The 19,801-nt window shown below is 37.7% G+C and overlaps 2 protein-coding genes across 2 annotated transcripts; both read left to right on the forward strand.

The window, feature by feature from the left end:
- The first annotated feature begins 519 nt into the window (after positions 1–519).
- Positions 520–2,541, forward strand: LOC118798120 (polymeric immunoglobulin receptor-like). Its single transcript, XM_036557469.1, has 6 exons — positions 520–648; positions 734–1,108; positions 1,415–1,753; positions 1,875–1,895; positions 2,106–2,216; positions 2,307–2,541. The coding sequence occupies exons 1-6, from the start codon at positions 588–590 to the stop codon at positions 2,423–2,425; spliced, it is 1,026 nt and encodes a 341-aa protein (XP_036413362.1). The 5' UTR covers positions 520–587; the 3' UTR covers positions 2,426–2,541.
- Positions 2,542–14,517: 11,976 nt separating this feature from the next.
- On the forward strand, positions 14,518–16,845 carry LOC118797745 (CMRF35-like molecule 6). The gene is made up of 6 exons (XM_036557010.1): positions 14,518–14,557; positions 14,880–15,221; positions 15,369–15,434; positions 15,738–15,860; positions 16,324–16,376; positions 16,606–16,845. Exons 1-6 carry the CDS (start codon positions 14,518–14,520, stop codon positions 16,843–16,845), a joined length of 864 nt encoding a protein of 287 aa, XP_036412903.1.
- Positions 16,846–19,801: the final 2,956 nt, after the last annotated feature.

The following is a 19,801-nucleotide window of genomic DNA, read 5'->3' on the forward strand; positions in this document are numbered from 1 at the left end:
TGAGGACACTGGGGCGAGTGGTCATTCATACTGCAGTACAGTACAGCTGTCTTTCTAAGTGCTGCACTCTAGATGGCACTACTGATGTCCTTTTTCAGACCAGCTCACAAATGACATCACAGCACTGCTGTAATGTATTAGAACTAAACATATAACTATATTTAGAGTTGAGGGCCTCATCAGACAACTTTCAAGAAACGGAAGTCAAATAGAGATGATTAACTTACAACACAATGAAGTGCTAAAGAATCCTGGTGAACTCTGTAGTTTGTCACACAGTAATAGACCAAACAAAGCATTTACTCTCAGTAAATCTAGCAACAAAAAATGGTTTGAAAAACATATTTTCAAAGTTTATGATGACTGTTGCTGTTACGTTTCACTGCTACAGCAGGCAGAGAAGAAAATAATCACGCTTTCTCTCATCGGGTGCTGAAGGGAAATGGGCGGGTTTATCATTCTGGTCAGTTGAACCAAAAGCAGAAGAATAGATTCAGACACAGCTCAGACAGAGAAACACAAAAACAGAGATGAGGATCTAAAGACATGAACATCTAATACGCTTTTGATGTGGAGCCGGAGGTAATATGGATAAAACTGGAATGACTAGGAAGATCCTCCTCATCTTCACCCTCTTCCTGATTTCAGGTAAGGAGATGCTCTTCTAAATAATCATCACTATCAGCAGAGTCAAATGAAGCCTTTACTCAGATGGACATTTGTCCTCTTTTAGTAGGTGGAGGAGAATCAGAGAGAGTGACAGGATATTCAGGAGGAGGAATCCTCATCAAGTGTAGATATAATACAACCTACACATCAAACACAAAGTATTTCTGTAAGAGTTTATGGCCAAACTGTACTGACCAAATCAAGAAAGGAGTTAAAAATGAGTGGATAAAATCAGGAGGATTCTCTCTGTTTAAGACAGGAGATAAAAATGAGTGGATACATTCAGGAAGATCCTCACTGTTTGATAACACCAGTGCTGCAGTGTTCCAGGTGATGATCAGTAATCTCACTGTAGAGGATTCTGGAACGTACCAGTGTGGAGTTCATATAGATTTCAAGAATGACATCTACACTCCAGTGGAACTGAAGGTAGAGGAAGGTGAGTGTCTCCCAACACTGCACTTGTTATGCTAAACTTCCAGCGTCATATCGTCAGCTACAGTGAGAGTGAACATACAGAATCCAGTAAACCTCTGGGAACAAATGAACACGTTTCTACTCAACATTCTTTTCCCTGAAAATATAATAAGGGTGTGGCCTTCAAAGAAGTGACAGAATATGCAGAGGGAGGAGGCATAATAATGTGCATATACAAATATAAATAGAAAAATACAAAAGTACCTGTACAGTCAGATATACAGATAGTGATTATGAGCATTAACAATCAGTTGTGTATGACTGACAGATCAAGACTGTGAAAAGAGCATCAGTGTGTCTGGTCATGTAAGAAGAAGTGTCAACATCAGCTGCAAATACCCACAATCCCACAGCAGTGACCCCAAATTTCTCTGTAGCAAAGTGCGCAGTGCTGTCTGTAAATATAAAACATCTGTTAAAGAGAGCAGAAGATGGATAAATGAGGGAAAACTGTATCTACATGATGATGGAAAGCAGATCTTCACTGTGATCATCAACAGTCTGACTGAGGGAGACTCTGGTGAATACTGGTGTGGAGCTGAATCAGACTGGACATCTGACCATGGATACAAGGTTTATATCACACAGATCAACCTCAGAGTTACTGGTGAGTAGATATGAATTAAATTAATCTGCTTACTTTTAAACACTTTCTTCTATATCTTCATGGAGTTTAGATATAAGAGCTGTACAGCATAATAACTAAAGATTCTATCATTGAATTTCAGGGAGTCTGCAGTCTGGAAAAGGTTAGTCTAATGAAAGCGGATTGATTCAAAGTCTGTTCTAAAGCATTTTGTTAGTAACCTCAAATGTACACAAGACTACTACAAAAATGAATAAATTACCATTTTAAATGTAGTTTGTTTTATATAACTTACTCATTAAGAAATAAGGACAGTTTATTGACAATATGAGATGACATCTGAAAAGCCTTTCATCTTCATCTGCATTAACAGAACAACCAGCAACAACATCATCCTCAACATCACCATCAAGCTCAACTCCACAGAGCACAGAAACAGCCTCCTCTACATCTACAATGAATTCATTATTCAAGATTTCAACAGGTATAATATTTATACTGTATATATCCTGGGAAACTGTAGTCAGTTAGCAACAATGACATCTAGACTGTTAAACTGACATTTTTCCTCCAGGTCCAGATGTTCTATCACTATCATCAACACACATCAGTTCACCAACCACAAAACCAACCACATCCTCAACGTCTAAACCCTCATCCTCTCCACTCTCTGCAACAGGTATGTACAAATAAAGAACTTCTGCTCTTCCATTGTTAGTTTGATCACTTTTAAATGATCAGATTATTGTTTGTATCTGATTCTCTAATTTAGATTCTCCATCTCCAGCATTTCCAGTTTCCTCTGTGGTCACTGGTGTGTCTGTTATTGTGCTGCTGCTTCTGATTGGACTCCTATTCTTCATAGTTACTCTTAGAAAGAGAAGCAAGACTCAAGGTACCATCACACAGAAACATATACACAAAATGGATACTTCAACATGCACACATTGTGATTTGACCTACTAACTTCATCATAGGAAACAATGTTTAGTGAAGACAATTCCAGTCCTGTGGTTTTGGACTGATTAATGACAAATTCCATTCGGTCTCTGGACATATTACTGGTTTCTCCCAAACACTTTCTAAAAGGGATTTTTCGATCATTATGTTCAGAAGTGAGTGTAGCATGAGTCATTAAACACATTCATTAGGCCTCAAATTCACTAGGCCTAAGTGGACTAACAGTGATGGACAGATGCTGTCCTCTGCTGGCTGAAAATGAATATGCATCCAAACAGAGTAAGGACAGACTGTTAACATATCCACTACATTAAATGTCATTTACTATTGAGCACAATCATCATCATCATCATCATCATCATTAACCACTTAGTCCAGATAGAGTTGCGGTAGCAGTTGGGAGAGCAGAAAATCCCAGACGACCTTGTCCCCCGCAACTTCCTCCAGCTCATTCCCGGGGACCCCAAGCAGCTCCCAGGCCAACTTGCAGATATAATCCCTCCAGCGGGTCCAAGGATGACTCCGGGGTCTTGTCCCGGTAGGCCGTGCCTGGTACACCTGCACCGGGAGGCGTCCAGGGGGCATCCGGATCAGATGCCCGAACCAACTCAACTGGCTCCTCTCAATGCAGAGGAGAAGTGGCTCTACTCTGAGCTCCTCCCAGATGACCGAGCTCCTCACCCTATCAACTAGAGTGTAGCCCTCCACACTGCGAAGAAAGGGTCCTGGATCGGGGCCTTGCTGTGGCAGGAGGGTTTGTGTGGTTGAGGGATCTTCAGAGCTAAGTCGTTGGGAGCAATACGCTCCTGGTAGGGTCTCCGAGGGCAAACAGGTCTGGAGTGAAGACCCAGACTAACTCGATCCAAAAACCCTCCATGAAAAACGGACACAGAAGACAGTGTACCCTGCCCGGGAGAGGGTCACTGGGACCTACCCCTGGAGCCAGGCCTGGGGGTAGCGTCCCTTGGCGAGCGCTTGGTGGCGGGGCAGCCCATGTTACCCAGCCAGGCTTAGCGTGAAGAGACAACGTGGGGGCAGTATAGGCAGTGGGAGATGGCGGGGAGGCCCTTGGCGGCATGGGCCCCTGCGGCAGAAATTGGCTGTTGAGCACAATGTCTTTGCCAATTCTTAATGTATGGCTGATTTAAATTATGGATTTTTTCTTCCTCCTCAGGTCCAGCCTCAACCCAAAGCCAATCACAAAGAGGCTCCTCAGACCACACGGTGAGTCATGATTGTATTTCAAAGCATCTTCTCATTGAAACAGATATGAACTAATGACATATTTAACAATGAACTGTCAGTAACTGAAATTTTGATCTAACTCACACAAAAATGTGAAACTGACCACTAGTCTAACTGCTGTATAAGAAGTAAAATAGTTGAGATCACTTCGATTGAAACTGACCAGTTCTAGTTTCCATTGTTGCTATTTTTAATCTCTGCTTCTTAGGTTTCCCGTGATGTCTGTGTCTATGAGGAGGTTAAAGACATTTCATCCTCAGATGCTGGAGCTTCTACAGTCTACTCTACTGCTGAACTACCTACAAACCCCTCAAAATCTTCTCAGACTGTTGATGATAAAGTCCAGTTACCCTCAGACAGTGATTTCTCAAATCCCATTTATTCTTCTGCTCAGTTACCATCAAACTCTCCTGATCAGGACATCTACTCCACAGCTGGGTTACCCACAAGCCTCTCTGACTCCTCAGCAAGTGCCACTCAGCATTCATCTGGAAAATCTGCTGAAGGTCCAACATACTCAACAGTGAATCTCAGCCAGAATGCAGATAGTTCTACTGATGCTGTTACCACGGCAATCATCAACAAGGAGAACGACTCATGTGACTATGCTACAGTCAAATGTTAGAGGAAGCAGTTTTCATGTTGCACTTGTATTATCATCTATTTTCTATTCTTTTACTTCTAGAAGTGTGTAAATGTGTTATTTGTTATTGAGATTTATCCCTAAAATGGCTGAAGAACACCTGGCTTGTTATTTTATTATGGACAAAAAAACAATAAATTTCTCCGTTTCAACATTTGACATGTTGTCTTCGTACTACTTTTGATTAAATAAAGGGTTTACATGATTTTCACATTATTGCATTCGGTTTCTACTTACATTTTTCACAGCATAGCAGCTTTTTTGGAAACAGGATTGTATTATATAATGATGAATAACTCTTAATATTGATGATTAGTTCATTATTAGTCAATTGTGAAGTAAAAGCTAATAGATGTCTTATAAACTAGAGTTATTTTAAAGCACTTAATCTCTCTCTTTAATCACATTTGTATTACATAGGGAACACAGCAAAGATTGCTCAGTGCTGCTGTTACACACATTGTGCTTTAGATGGCAGTAGAGGCCTTCTGACACAGAGCAGCACAGAATCAATGACGTAAACATGAATATTCAACAGTGGATTCATACATATTCATTCACTAACAGCCAATTTGGAGAAACCAGGGGACAGTTTTACTGATCGAATGCTGCTCTTTGATGGTTCAGAAAAGGTTATCCTACTAAAAATAACAGAAGATACAGGAGAGATGAGTCCAGTTACGGATGAACACGAGTGTTATTATCTCAGCAAACCTGATCACACTGTGTGACTTTATTAAGATCTCTACTAAAATTCAAAGAAGATGTGAGATTCTCCCAGTCCTGGGCTCTTTTTCTCAGGAGAAACACAAGATAAGGTCTCCTTTGCTTTTCCGTCTGATCTCATAGTTTTCTAGAAGAACCTACTGAGATATTAAGGAGATCTCATATTTTACTTTTCTTTCTGATGGGTACTTGATGTAATTAACTGAAGTTTGGGGGGAGGAACATACCTGGTACCCCTCCTTCTTCCAATCGAACACTCTATAAATTCACATCTAAATAGTCATCACTTTGTCAAAAGTACTTTTTGTGATGTTTGCAGATCCAGCCTCATGTTTCCCTAATTCTCCCAGATCTCAAAACTTATTAGCATCTAGTTTTCATTACTCCAATACATATTAGAAATTATTTAGTGTATTTCTAGTAACTCTGAATATGGACTTCCCCTGCATTCATTTAATACAAATATATAGATCCTTCATACCTCAACCTCTGTTTGTCCAAAAAAAAATAAATAAATAAATAAAAAAATAGTTACAGACGAAGGGTTTGGCCTGAAGAGAAGTAACAGAATATGCAGAGGGAGGAGTCGTAATCAAATGCAGATATCAGGGCTAATAAAACACACATATGTCTGTAAAATAAGAAGAAAAATAAGTGATATTTTGTACATACTGTGTAGGTGAGTTTAAGTGTTTTCATTTAATTGTTTATGATTGACAGATCTGTCCTACGAGAAGAACATCAGTGTGACTGGCCATCCCACAATCCCCAAGTTTCTCTGTAGGAGAGTGGGCACTGCTGACTGTAATTATAAAACACCTGTTAATGAGAGTGAAAGATGGATAAAGCAGGGAAATCTGTATCTACATGATGATGGAAAGCAAATCTTTATTGTGACCTTCAATAATATGAATGTGGGAAACTCTGGTGAATACTGGTGTGGAGCTGAATCAGACTGGAAATCTGACCATGGATACAAGGTTTATATCACACAGATCAACCTCAGAGTTACTGGTGAGTAGATATGAATTCAATTAATCTGTTTACTTTCAGACACTTTCTGTCTATATATTTTATCATTTTAAGGTAAGATGTGTGCAGTATTAGAATTTAAGATCCTATCATTGAATTTCATTGAGTCTGCAGTCTGGAAAAGGTCAGTCTAATGAAATCGGATGGCTTCAAAGTCTGTTTAAAAACATTTTATTTGTATCCTGAAATGTACACAAAACAACTACAACAAAATGCATTAATAACTATTTTAAATGTAGTTTGTTTTACATAACTTATTTACTCATTAAGAAAACAAGTACAGTTTAATGACAATATAAGAATCTGAAAAGCCTTTTTTCCATCATCTCCATTAACAAAACGACCAGCAACATCATCACCATCATTACCATCAGGCTCAACTCCACAGAGCACAGAAACAACCTCCTCTACAACTAAAACTACAGTGAATTTAGGACTTCAATAGTTATAATATTCATACTGTATATATCCTGGTAAACTATAGTCAGTTAGAAATAATGACATCTACACAGTTCAACAAAACTACATTTTTCCTCCAGGTCCAGATGTTCTATCACTATCATCAACACACATCAGTTCACTGAACACAAGACCAACCACATCCTCAATGTCTAAAACCACTGTCTGTCACAGGTATTAACACTTACTGTACAAATGAAGACCCTCTGCTCTTGTACTGTTAGTTTGATCACTTTTGAATGATCAGAATGTTGTTTGTGTCTGATTCTCTAATTCAGGTTCTCCACCTCCAGCATTTCCAGTTTTAGCTATGATCACTGTTGTGGTTGTGATTCTGCTGCTTCTGATTGGACTCTTATTCTTCAACGTGAGTTTTAGAAAGAGAAGCAAGACTCAAAGTACCATCACACAGAAACATATACAGAAAATGGATACTTAGACATGCACAGGTTGTTATTTGGGCTACTAATTCAACATACAAAATGATCAAAGGAAAGATTTCAGTCCTAAATTAATTCCTCATTTATGATAAATTACATTCAGTCACTGGACGTATTATTGGTTTCCCCAAAACACTTAATAAGGACGCAGGTCTGTATGTTCAAAAGTTTGTGCAGCATGAGTCATTAAAAACAATCATTAGAGACCAAAAAAGTTCACAAGGCCTCAGTGGACTAACAGTGATGGACAGATGCTGCCCTCTGCTGGCTATAAATGAACATGCATCCAAACAGAACAGACTGTTAACATATCCACTGCATTATATAAAATTTAATATTGAACATGGCGTTTTTCCAGTTCGTAATGTTTGACTGATTTGAAATTGTTTTTCTTCCTCCTCAGACCCAGGCAGAATCCACAGCCAATCTCTTAGAGATCACTGTGTGAGTCAAGATTGTATTTGAAAGCTGGTTCTCACTGGAACAGATATACACCAATAAAATGTGTAATGATGAACTGACAATAACTGAAATATTGATCTTACTCACTCACACAAAAAACAGAAGATTAAACTGCTCTGAAAGAGTAAAATAGTTCAGTTCACTTCAAAAATATTTAACCAGCTCTAATTTTTAGAATTGTTTTTAAATCTCTGTTTTTAGGTCTCCGTAATTGTATACGAGGCGATTAAAGACAATAGACTCCTTCCTACTTCAGATGCTGGAGTTTCCATAGTCTGCTCAGCTGATCTACCTACAAACCCCTGAGAACCTTCTCAAACTGTTGATGATAATGTCCAGTTACCCACAAACCCCTCAGAACCTTCTCAAAAGGTTTATGATGATGTAATGATTTTTTAAAATGATGTTTATTATCCTGCTCAGTTACCATCAAACTCTCCTGATCAGGTCATCTACTCCACAGCTCAGTTACCCACAATTCTCTCTGATTTCTCAGTGAGTGTCACTCAGCATTTAGCTAGAATATCTGTTGAAGGTCTATCATATGTAACAGTGAATTTCAGCGAGAATGCAGGTAGTTCTACTGATGCTGTTACCTTGGCAACAAAAAGGATATGTATTCCTGACTGTTACAGTAAGACGTTAGCAGTAGCAACTAAGTTTTCATGTTAAACTTTTTTTTTTTCATGAATTTCCACCCAAACGAGAAGGTATGTTTACTTTCATACAAAGAGACTTTCACTTCTGGAAGTGTGTAATTCTGTTATAGTTTGTGTTGTTTTATGTGGTGCATGAAGTGTTTCAAAATTCATAGTTATAGAACAGAAATGAGCCATCAGTAATGTTTTTGTGAGCAGATTAATAAGTGGGCTCATATTTATTTTCAACAATGTAGTTGTGTTGTATGTATGTGATGTAAGTCTGCACAACTGTAATTTTATTTTTACTCAGGAAAGTACTTTTAAAGGAAACTGCTTGCTCTCTTTATTTATTTTTAATTTAAAGTTTGAAAATCTGTACAATTTTAACAAAAACCACAATGTGTTGTGTTTTTTGATACGACCAACATCCAGTTTACATATCTGGAATCAGAAAATGAGTGTCTTATGGTCTTCCCATAAGAAAGACACACTTGAACTTAAAATTATCCAACAAAATTGGTGCACGAGGTGATTCTCTTCATTTCTACATTTTCATCATGTTCATCATTAGACTACAGGCCCCCAGGTAAACTGTGAACTCACTTGGCGATTATTAATCATGAAATCTATTGAACAGAGCTGTGTTGCTCCAGTTTAAACCTAAAGAATCTTAATACACAGAATCTTTGAGAGCGCCAAAAATGCCAAGATCAGGTTAGTTTTTATCATCTTTTTGTATAATGTTATAAAAATGTGAACACAATTTACAGATATATCAAGTTTGGTTTATGCTAACTAAGTCTTCACAAACTGGCTGCTTTGACAGATGCAAATTGTAAAAGACTAGGCTGTAATGTTGGCTGAGGTCACAGAAGATTATAGCATTTGTCTATTAACTTAAAGGTTTTTCCTGAGTAAATTTCATGTCATGTACTGTGGCTTTTGTAGTGTAGTTTTGGGTTTAATTTAGCACAGTAATGGAAAAATAAGTGCTGCACAGAAAACCAGTGAGCTTAACTTATTTGAAAACACTGTTTTAAAATTTTTGGTGTGCAGCTGCCTTATATGTAAAAACATTTATATTGCTACAGATATTAAGTTAAAAGACTCCTTTATTGTTAGGTCTGTTAAAAAAAACTACAGGGGCAAACATCACAAAAATATATTGTAAAAATAATGTGCATTACAGCTTCTTTTTACAATTAGTAACAAGCATTCTGCCAGAATCCTCCACTCACCAATCAGATTCAGTCTACCAGATTCCTCCACTCACCAATCAGATTCAGTCTACCAGATTCCTCCACTCACCAATCAGATTCGGTCTACCAGACACTTCCAGTTATCCATAAGTTTCAGTCTTTCAGAGTCTGAAACCCAGCACAGTTTAACTGTCTGCAGTCTGAATAATCAAGCCTACTAGGTTCACTATCAGAGAGCAGTTTGAATAGTTGATTATAAATATGTATCAGGTTGAAGGGAACTTTAAACAGGATTATAAATATTACATGCAGCACAACTAAAGTTAGTGTTTTACACTGACCAAAAACTTTACTTTTGAAACTTTTAATCTTTTACTTGAACCCTCCAACATCACATTGCCATAATCACATTGTAAACATGTAATGACAGATATTATATGCTGTCATTTGTTTTCATGACTAATTTTGTTTAGTGATATAAAAATGTCATTTTTCCATAATCAAGAAATGTCATGGTAAACCAAAAAGTACTGTGTGACGTAAAATGTTTTGACAGCAAAAACTATGATATCTTCCAAAAAATACCTGGAAACAAACATGGAAATGTGGATATTTGGCACATTGTATTACTGAGATGACAAATAATGATAGCATAAAACTTCAGCTTTGACATGTTCTGTCAAACCGGTCACTTTTGACCGGGATCATTTTATTCCATTATAAATCAACAATAATACATATATTATCACCTAATGTTGTGTTAGATCTTTTTATGAACTTCAGCTCTTGTCAACATTATAAGTTTTGAACTTGTATTTGCTGTTTATGTCCTGCAGGCCTCATTTACCTGAGCTTACACCGCTTGTTTTTTTAGGGAAAAAACATTATATACATATTATTTTGACTATAACGAATACTAAGATGAAACCTATTGTAGTGTTTGTCACAGAGTACTTCACTGAAATGTTTACCAAAGTCACTTTACCAAAGTTTACCAAAGTCACTTTTTTGAAAAGTTTTCTAAACTGTGGCACAAAATAACAACTTTTGTGTTCCTGGTCAAAACCGATTTGAAATATGATTTATTTATTGAAAACAAAAGCCCACAGGGAATGTTTAAGAGAAATGCTTGAACCATACACTGTATGCACATTACAATTTTCTATTGTACTCTGAAAAGACAGTGCCGTAATGTTATCTTTATGTTCCTCAGTTTTGTCCTCTCACGAGCATGTGGGGCAATATACTGTGGTCATTCCATGTTCTTTGCATATATATGTACACCGCACCTGTGGCACACAAAGCTATTTTTTTTTATCTCTTGGTGCACTCAGTTGGCACCTCTTTCTTTTGACTCCACCGTCTCTGGTTGCTGTGGATGTGCTTGATATGTGCTTGAACTCTGTTTTATACACTAACTGTAGTCTTATAGATTCATTTCCAATAACCGGTCATTTTTGACCGGGAACACCATGGGTGTATACAAGTTCCATAAAACACACAAATTTTTATAAAAATATTTCAGATTTATTTTAGGTGTTCAGATACCATATGTGAACAAAGTCATGGAACCTCATGACAAACAGATGAAATTTACTACACTTTTTAAAGAGGAAACTTGTAATTCGGTCAGGTTTGACTGGAACACAACAGGAGCGTTAATTATGTACTTTAATATGCATGTTTTTTCAATATTTATGAATAAATAAATGAATATGAACTGGTATTTCCAGATTAGTAGAATGATGTGAACATGATGTTCACAGCTTCTCTTAGGCTTTATTCACTTGTGGGTAGAATGAATAGAGTTCTCACTCATTTACACTTCCCACCTTTATCCTCTAGATGGCAATACAGTCTTAAAAATAAAGGTGCCAACAAGGGTCCTTTGACACAATGGCATAGAAAAAAAGAACCTTTAAATGATGGTTCGTCAAAGGATCATTTTAGTAAATTAAGTGTCCAAGTGTGAAAAAAAAAACATTCTTTTTATATTTTCAATCTCCATGTGGTCAGACATTCTCACACTTGATGATATATGAGAATATGTGGAGGTTTTTCTACCAGAGTAGCACCATAAATTTCTACAATGCATTAAATCCCTTTTCTATACTTCTCTCGGTAAGACTACTAAAGTGGGAAGTATGGGTGATGAGGGAGCTGCAACTCCAGATTTCAGGTTTGAGTGCACTGTTCAAATTTTATAAAAAAAAAAAAATTAAATAATTAAATAAAAAACAGTTTAAGAATAATGCTTCTCAACACAAAATAGCAAAGAACTTTTCATCATCTGTGGTACATAATATCATTAAAAGATTCAGAAAATCCAGAGCAATCTCAGTATGCAAGAAACAGGGCTGAAAATCAATATTGGCTGGCAAAGATCTTTGGGACCTCAGGTGGCACTGCATTAAAATCAGACATTATACTGTTGTGGAAATCACTGCATGGACTCAGAAACACTTCTGAAAACCTCTGTCTATGAACACAGTTCATCACTGCATCCACAAATACAAGTTAGAACTTTACCATTCAAAAAGCAAACCACATATAAACAGGATCCAGAAACGCTGCCGCCTTCTCTGGGCTAAAGCACCTTTAAGATGGACTGAGGGGAAGTGGAATTTATGTATATTGTGTCCTCTGCACTAAAGACCACCTGGCTTGTTATCAGCTCACAGTTCATAAGCCATGTGTGATGGTGTAGGGGGGCATTAGTGCACATGACATGAGTGAGGTGCACATCTGTGAAGGCACCATTAATGCTGAATGATATATACAGGTTTTCATCCAGATGATGTGTTTATCAGGGAAAGTCTTGCTTATTTCAGCAAGACAATGACAAACCACATTCTTTGTGTATTACAACAGCATTACTCCATAGTGAAAGAGTCTGGGCTAAACTGACCTGCCTGCAGTCCAGACCTGTCACCACTGAAAACATTTGGTGCATAATAAAACCAAATATATGACAATGGAGACTCAGAACTGTTGAGCAGCTGAAATCCTACATCAAGAATGAGCAAATATTTCACATTCAAAACTACAGCAGTGTCTCCTCAGTTCCCAAAAGCTTAAAAAAGTGTTGTTAAAAGAAGAGGTGATGAAACACAGTGGTAAACATGCCTCCGTCCCAACTTTTTTGAAATGTGTTCCTGGCACGAAATTCAAAATGAGCATATAAGTCTAAAAAAAAAAAGTTTCTATATTTGATATGTTGTCGTTGTACTACTTTCAATTAAATATAGCGTTTTTATTTACATTTTCCAAGCATTCCATCTTGTTGTGTGAAAAGGGATTGTATTAAATAATGATGAATGACTATTAATACTTGATTAGTTCATTATTAGTCATATTGTGATTTAAGAGCTAATACATGTCTTATTAACTATTGTTATTACAAAGGGATTCCACTCTCTCATCACATTTGTGACACATAAAGGACACAGCAGATTGCTCAGTGCTGCTGTTACACACATTGTGCTCTAGATGGCAGTAGAGGCCTTCTGACACAGACCAGCACAGAATCAATGCTACGAACAGGAATATTCAACAGTGAAGTCACACATATTCATTACTATCAGCTAATCTGGAGAAACCAGCCGACAGTTCTACTAATCAAATGCTCAATCCATGCATAACAGTAAACAGTGGCTACACACTGAAACAGACTAAGGGATGGTCAATGAATATGGATTTCTCCTGCATTCATTTAAGTGTAATATGAATTAAGACATGCTTACTGTCTTAACATCATTGTTCTTAGAAATATGGTCTTAAAATCCTCTCAGAGCTAAAATATTAAAATACTTACATGAAGGAGTTTCTGCTTTTGTAGCTCTTCACTGTAATAGGCCTTTACTGAGATCACTGCGTAAGTTGCAGTGAGTTTCTACAGCAGTTCTGCCTCCATTGAATGTGTTTGAGTAAGTTTGGTGGTCAGATCTGTGTTATGAGTTCTGATCATGTTTATGGTCATTCATACTGCAGTACAGTACAGCTGTCTTTCTACGTGTTGGACTCTAGATGGCACTAGTGATGACCTTTTTCAGACCAGCTCACAAATGACATGACAGCACTGCTGTAATGTATTAGAAATAAACATATAACTATATTTAGACGTGAGTTGAGGGCCTCATCAGACAACTTTCAAGAAAAGAAAGTCAATCAGAGATGATTAACTTAAAACACAATGAAGTGCTAAAGAATCCTGGTGAACTCTGTAGTTTGTAACACAGTAATAGACCAAACAAAGCAAATCAAAGTGAGGACTCAGTAAATGTAGCAAAAAAAAATGGTTTGACAAACATATGTTCAAAGTTTAATGATGACTGTTGCTGTTGTGTTTCACTGTTACAGCAGGAAGAGAAGAAAATGTTCACGCTTTCTCTCATCGGGTGCTGAAGGGAAATGGGCGGGTTTATCATTCTGGGTAGTTGAACCAAAAGCAGAAGAATAGATTCAGACACAGCTCAGACAGAGAAACACAAAAACAGAGATGAGGATCTAAAGACATGAACATCTAATACACTTTTGTCAGAGGTAATATGGACGAATCTGGAATGACTAGGAAGATCCTCCTCATCTTCACCCTCTTCCTGATTTCAGGTAAGGAGACGCTCTTCTATATAATCATCACTATCAGCAGAGTCAAATGAAGCCTTTACTCAGATGGACATTTGTCCTCTTTTAGTAGGTGGAAGAGAATCAGAGAGAGTGAGAGGATATTCAGGAGGAGGAGTCCTCATCAAGTGTAGATATAATACAACCTACACATCAAACACAAAGTATTTCTGTAAGGGTTCGGCACCAAACTGTGCTGATCAAATCAAGAAAGATATTAAAAATGAGTGGATACATTCAGGAAGATCCTCACTGTTTGATAACACCAGTGCTGCAGTGTTCAAGGTGATGATCAGTAATCTCACTGTAGAGGATTCTGGACGGTACCAGTGTGGAGTTCATATAGATTTCAACAATGACATCTACACTCCAGTGGGAACTGAAGGTAGAGGAAGGTGAGTCTCTCCCACCACTGCACTTGTTATGCTAAACTTCCAGCATCATATCATCAGCTACAGTGACAGTGAACATATTGAATGCAGTAAACTCCTGGGAACAAATAAACTCTACTCAACATACTTTTTCTCCGAAAATATAATAAGGGTGTGGCCTTCAAAGAAGTGACAGAATATGCAGAGGGAGGAGGCATAATAATGTGTAGATATGACAGCTAAAAAATACAAATATGCCTGTACAGTCAGAACAAATGGGTGGATATTTTTTGTAAACTGTGAAGGTGATTTTGAGCATTTACAACTGATTGTTTATAACTGACAGGTCAAGACTATGAGAAGAGTATCAGTGTGACTGGCCATGTAGGAGGAAGTGTGAACATCATCTGCAAATACCCAAAATCCCACAGCAGTGACCCCAAGTTTCTCTGTAGCAGAGTGGGCTCTGCTGGCTGTAAATATAAAACATCTATTAAAGAGAGCAGAAAACAGATAAATGTGGGAAATCTGTATCTACATGATGACAGAGCAAAGCAGGTCTTCACTGTGATCATCAAAAGTCTGATTGAGGGAGACTCTGGTGAATACTGGTGTGGAGCTGAATCAGACTGGGCATCGGACCATGGATACAAGGTTTATATCACACAGATCAACCTCAGAGTTACTGGTGAGTAGATATGAATTAAATTAATCTGCTTACATTCAGTAGTTTATTTTATATAACTTACTCATTAAGAAAAAAGGACAGTTTAATGACAATATAAGAATCTGAAAAGCCTATTTTTTCCATCATCTCCATTAACAAAACGACCAGCAACATCATCACCATCAAGCTCAACTCCACACAGCACAGAAACAAATTCTACAACTGCATCAACAGGTATAATATTTATACTGTATACATCCTGGGAAACTATAGTCAGTTAGCAACAATGACATCTACACAATTAAACAAACTGATATTTTCCCTCCAGTTCCAGGTGTTCTATCACTATCATCAACACACATCAGTTCACTGACCACAAAACCAACCACATCCTCAGCTCCTAAACCCCCATCACCTCGACTCTCTGCTACAGATATTAACACTAAATGTACAAATAAAGTCCCTCTGCTCTTATATTGTTAGTTTGTTCACTTTTAAATGATCAGATTATTGTTTGTATCTGATTCTCTAATTCAGGTTCTCCATCTCCAGCATTTCCAGTTTCCTCTGTGGTCACTGGTGTGTCTGTGATTCTGCTGCTGCTTCTGATTGGGCTCTTATTCTTCACAGTGACTCTTAGAAGGAGAAACAAGACTCAAGGTACCATCACACAGACACATATACACAGAATGGATACTTAGACATGCACACATTGTGATTTGACCTACTAACTTCATCATAGGAAACAATGTTTAGTGAAGACAATTCCAGTCCTGTAGTTTTGGGCTGATTAATGACAAATTCCATTCGGTCTCTGGACATATTATTGGTTTCTCCCAAACACTTTCTACAAGGGATTTTCAGATCATTATGTTCAGAAGTGAGTGCAGCATGAGCCATTAAAAACATTCATTAGAGACCAAAAAAAGTTCACTATGCCCCAGTGGACTAACAGTGATGGACAGATGCTGCCCTCTGCTGGCTATAAATGATCATGCATACAAACAGATAGAGTAAGAACAGACTCCAGTAAATTATATGTCATTTACTATTGAGCACAATGTGTTTTCCAATTCTTAATGTATGGCTGATTTAAAATTATGGATTTTTTCTTCCTCCTCAGGTCCAGCCTCAACCAAAGGCCAATCACAGAGAGGCTCCTCAGACAACCACACGGTGAGTCATGATTGTATTTCAAAGCATGTTCTCATTGTAACAGATATGAACTAATGACATATTTAATAATGGACTGTCATTTACTGAAATTTTGATCTAACTCACACAAAAATGGACAATTGACCACTAGTCTGACTGCTCTATAAAGAGTAAAATAGTTTAAATCACTTCAATTGAAATTGACCAGCTCTAGTTTCCAATGTTGTTCTATTTAATCTCTGCTTCTTAGGTTTCCCGTGATGTCTGTGTCTACGAGGAGGTTAAAGACATTTCGTCCTCAGATGCTGGAGCTTCTACAGTCAACTCTACTGCTGAACTACCTACAAACCCCTCAGAACCTCCTCAAAGTGTTCCAACATACTCAACAGTGAATTTTAGCCAGAATGCGGATAGTTCTACTGATGCTGTTACCATGGCAACCTTTAACAAGGAGAACGACTCATGTGACTATGCTACAGTCAAATATTAGTGGAAGCAGTTTTCATGTTACACTTGTATTATCATCTATTTTCTATTCTTTTATTTCTAGAAGTGTGCAAATGTGTTAATTGTTATTGTGATTAATGTCCTAAATGTCCATGGCCCACCGACAGGCCCAAAGAATAGATCAGCTAGTTTGCATTGAAGATCCTGTAGTTACTATATAATAAGCCATAGTGTGTAATAAGCCTTGTATTTTAAGTAGTTAATATGGTGCATGAAGTGTTTTGTAATTGGTGAAAAATGCAGTTGTGTTGTGTGATTTGTTGTTGTATATGTATGTGATGTAAGCATGCACAGCTATAGTTTATTTTTGCTCATTTAGTAAAAGTACTCTAAATGTCCAAAAGTTTGTGGACACTCCTTCTTATTAGTGAATTTGGTTGCACTCACTGCTGATGCAGGAGTTCAAATGCACACACAGCTTCTATAATCTCCATAGAAAAGCACTGACCAATAGAACAGGATGCTCTGGAGCAGCCGCACATGAGCCTAAGGTCACCATGCCCAATACCAAGCGTGATCTAGAGGGGTATAAAGCCTCCCAGCATTGAGCTGTGTAGCAGAGCTGTGTTCCCTGGAGTGATGTAGCTCCATCCAATACCTTTGGGATGAGTTGGAGTGACCCAGAACTGATCATCGAACACCAATACCTGATCTCACTCTCAGTGCTCCCACTGCTGAATGCAATCAAATCCTCACAGCAATGTTCCAACATTAGTCTAAAGACTTCCCTGAAGAGTAAAGACAGTTACTACAGCGGAAGGAGACAAACTGCTTTTTAATACTCTTGTTTTTGAAAGAAACATTGGATGAGCATGTGTCCACAAACTTTTGGCCATGTAGTGTATTTCTGAAGGAACTAATTTTCATTTTAGCCTTGGTTATTTTTTTAAACAATTATGTAAAAATAGTGTGCAGAGCCACAAGTTAGTGTTGTCACTAAATACTAACAGTACTTTAGCTTAGCTTACTTTTCTTAGCTGCACTTTTCTTATTGTTTGACTTTGTAACATCGATCACAAAATTTGTATTTGAATTACTCAGTAACTACTATGAAACAAATATGTAAGTTACATAGTAACAAGCCTTAGTCAGAATTGCTTACAGGCTTATTAATGTAAATTGATATTTAACCTGTGCTGTGCTTGAATATGGCTTCATTTCCATGCATCAGTTCAAATCCCACTGCAGTTATGAAATATAAATAATATTGTACATTCCATTGAGCTTCTCTAGAGTGTGTAATAAAGGCTATTTGTGTAGCATTACTCAGAAGGGTAATTAAATATTTTAACACTGTAATAGATATGACTGTTTTATCTTCCCTGCTGATTCATTCAGCTACCCTTAAACACATTTCAAAGCAGTGTAGACGAAGAATAATGTAATATACATAGTTTTACATAGCAGTATAAAGTGGGTGCTTTCATTGCCTGCTTCAGAATAATTATGGATGTCTTTCCAGATTACAGTTCACTGTTTTCACAGCTTTCTCAAACTGTTTTATGAAATTTATATTCTTAAATGGAGAACACTGAGGAGTTCGCTCGCTCTATGGTTAAGAACAAAATAATAAACTGAGAAAAAAATATTATTAGTAATGACTACAAAAGTCTTATAAACTGTAAGCAATGCTTCCAAGGTAAAGTAGGCCAAAGGAAAAATAACTTTACAGCACTTGAGCACTGTTGAGTGAGTACATAGAGAGAAAGAAGGGTAGTATATGTGCAGTAAACTCAGCATTTGAGAATATTTTTCTCAGAGCATCCTAACCCTTCTTTGTATCTCTGTACTGAACTAAGTGTGTATCTTATGAAAATAATAGCAGTGTTCGCTCATGCTAGAACTGTCCTTCTCACCCTGTGCTCTAGATGGCAGTAGAGGCCTTCTGTCACAGACTTAATGGCAAACATATATCCAAAAAAGGAGTGTAATTCAGATATTAGTGGAATATCTGCTGCATGAATCTGAATCTGACTGGTTATTGTAGGCTTCTGTTAGACTGAATCAAGTGCATGCAGAAGTCTGGTAAACTGAATCTAAGCAGATTCAAGTAGTGGAATGGTTGTAGGTTCTGTAACCGATGCATGGCTAGGTTGGGTGGAAGTGCCATGGAAGCTGCTTTGACTCTATTTAATTCCACTGATTGTCAAATTAAATTTCATGACTGTATTTGAAACCATTTTGACTGATCAGATTCAGTCTACCAGACTTCTCCACTCATCAATCAGACTCAGTCTACCAGACTCCCCACTCACAAATCAGATTCCGTTTATCAGATTCCCCACTCATCAATCAGATTCAGTCTACCAGACTCCCCACACATCAATCAGATTCAGTCTACCAGATTCCCCACTCATTAATCAGACTCAGCCACTCATCAATCAGATTCAGTCTACCAGATTCCCCACTCACCAATCAGACTCAGTCTACCAGACTCCTTCAATATCCAATCAGATTCAGTCTACCAGATTCCCCACTCATCAATCAGATTCCCATCTACCAGATTCTCCACTCATCAATAAGATTCAGTGTACCAGACACCCCACACATCAATCAGATTCAGTCTACCGGACTCCTTCAATATCCAATCAGATTCAGTCTACCAGATCCCCCACCCATCAATCAGATTCAGTCTACCAGACTCCCCACACATCAATAAGATGTCTACCAGACCCCCCACTCATCAATCAGATTCAGTCTACCAGACTCCCCACTCATCAATCAGATTCAGTCTACCAGATTCCCCACTCATCAATCAGATTCAGTCTACCAGATTCCCCACTCATTAATCAGACTCAGCCACTCATCAATCAGATTCAGTCTACCAGATTCCCCACTCACCAATCAGACTCAGTCTACCAGACTCCTTCAATATCCAATCAGATTCAGTCTACCAGATTCCCCAATCATCAATCAGATTCCCATCTACCAGATTCTCC

Source organism: Colossoma macropomum, unplaced genomic scaffold, assembly GCF_904425465.1.
Source record: "Colossoma macropomum unplaced genomic scaffold, Colossoma_macropomum, whole genome shotgun sequence".
Classification (NCBI taxonomy): Eukaryota; Metazoa; Chordata; class Actinopteri; order Characiformes; family Serrasalmidae; genus Colossoma; species Colossoma macropomum.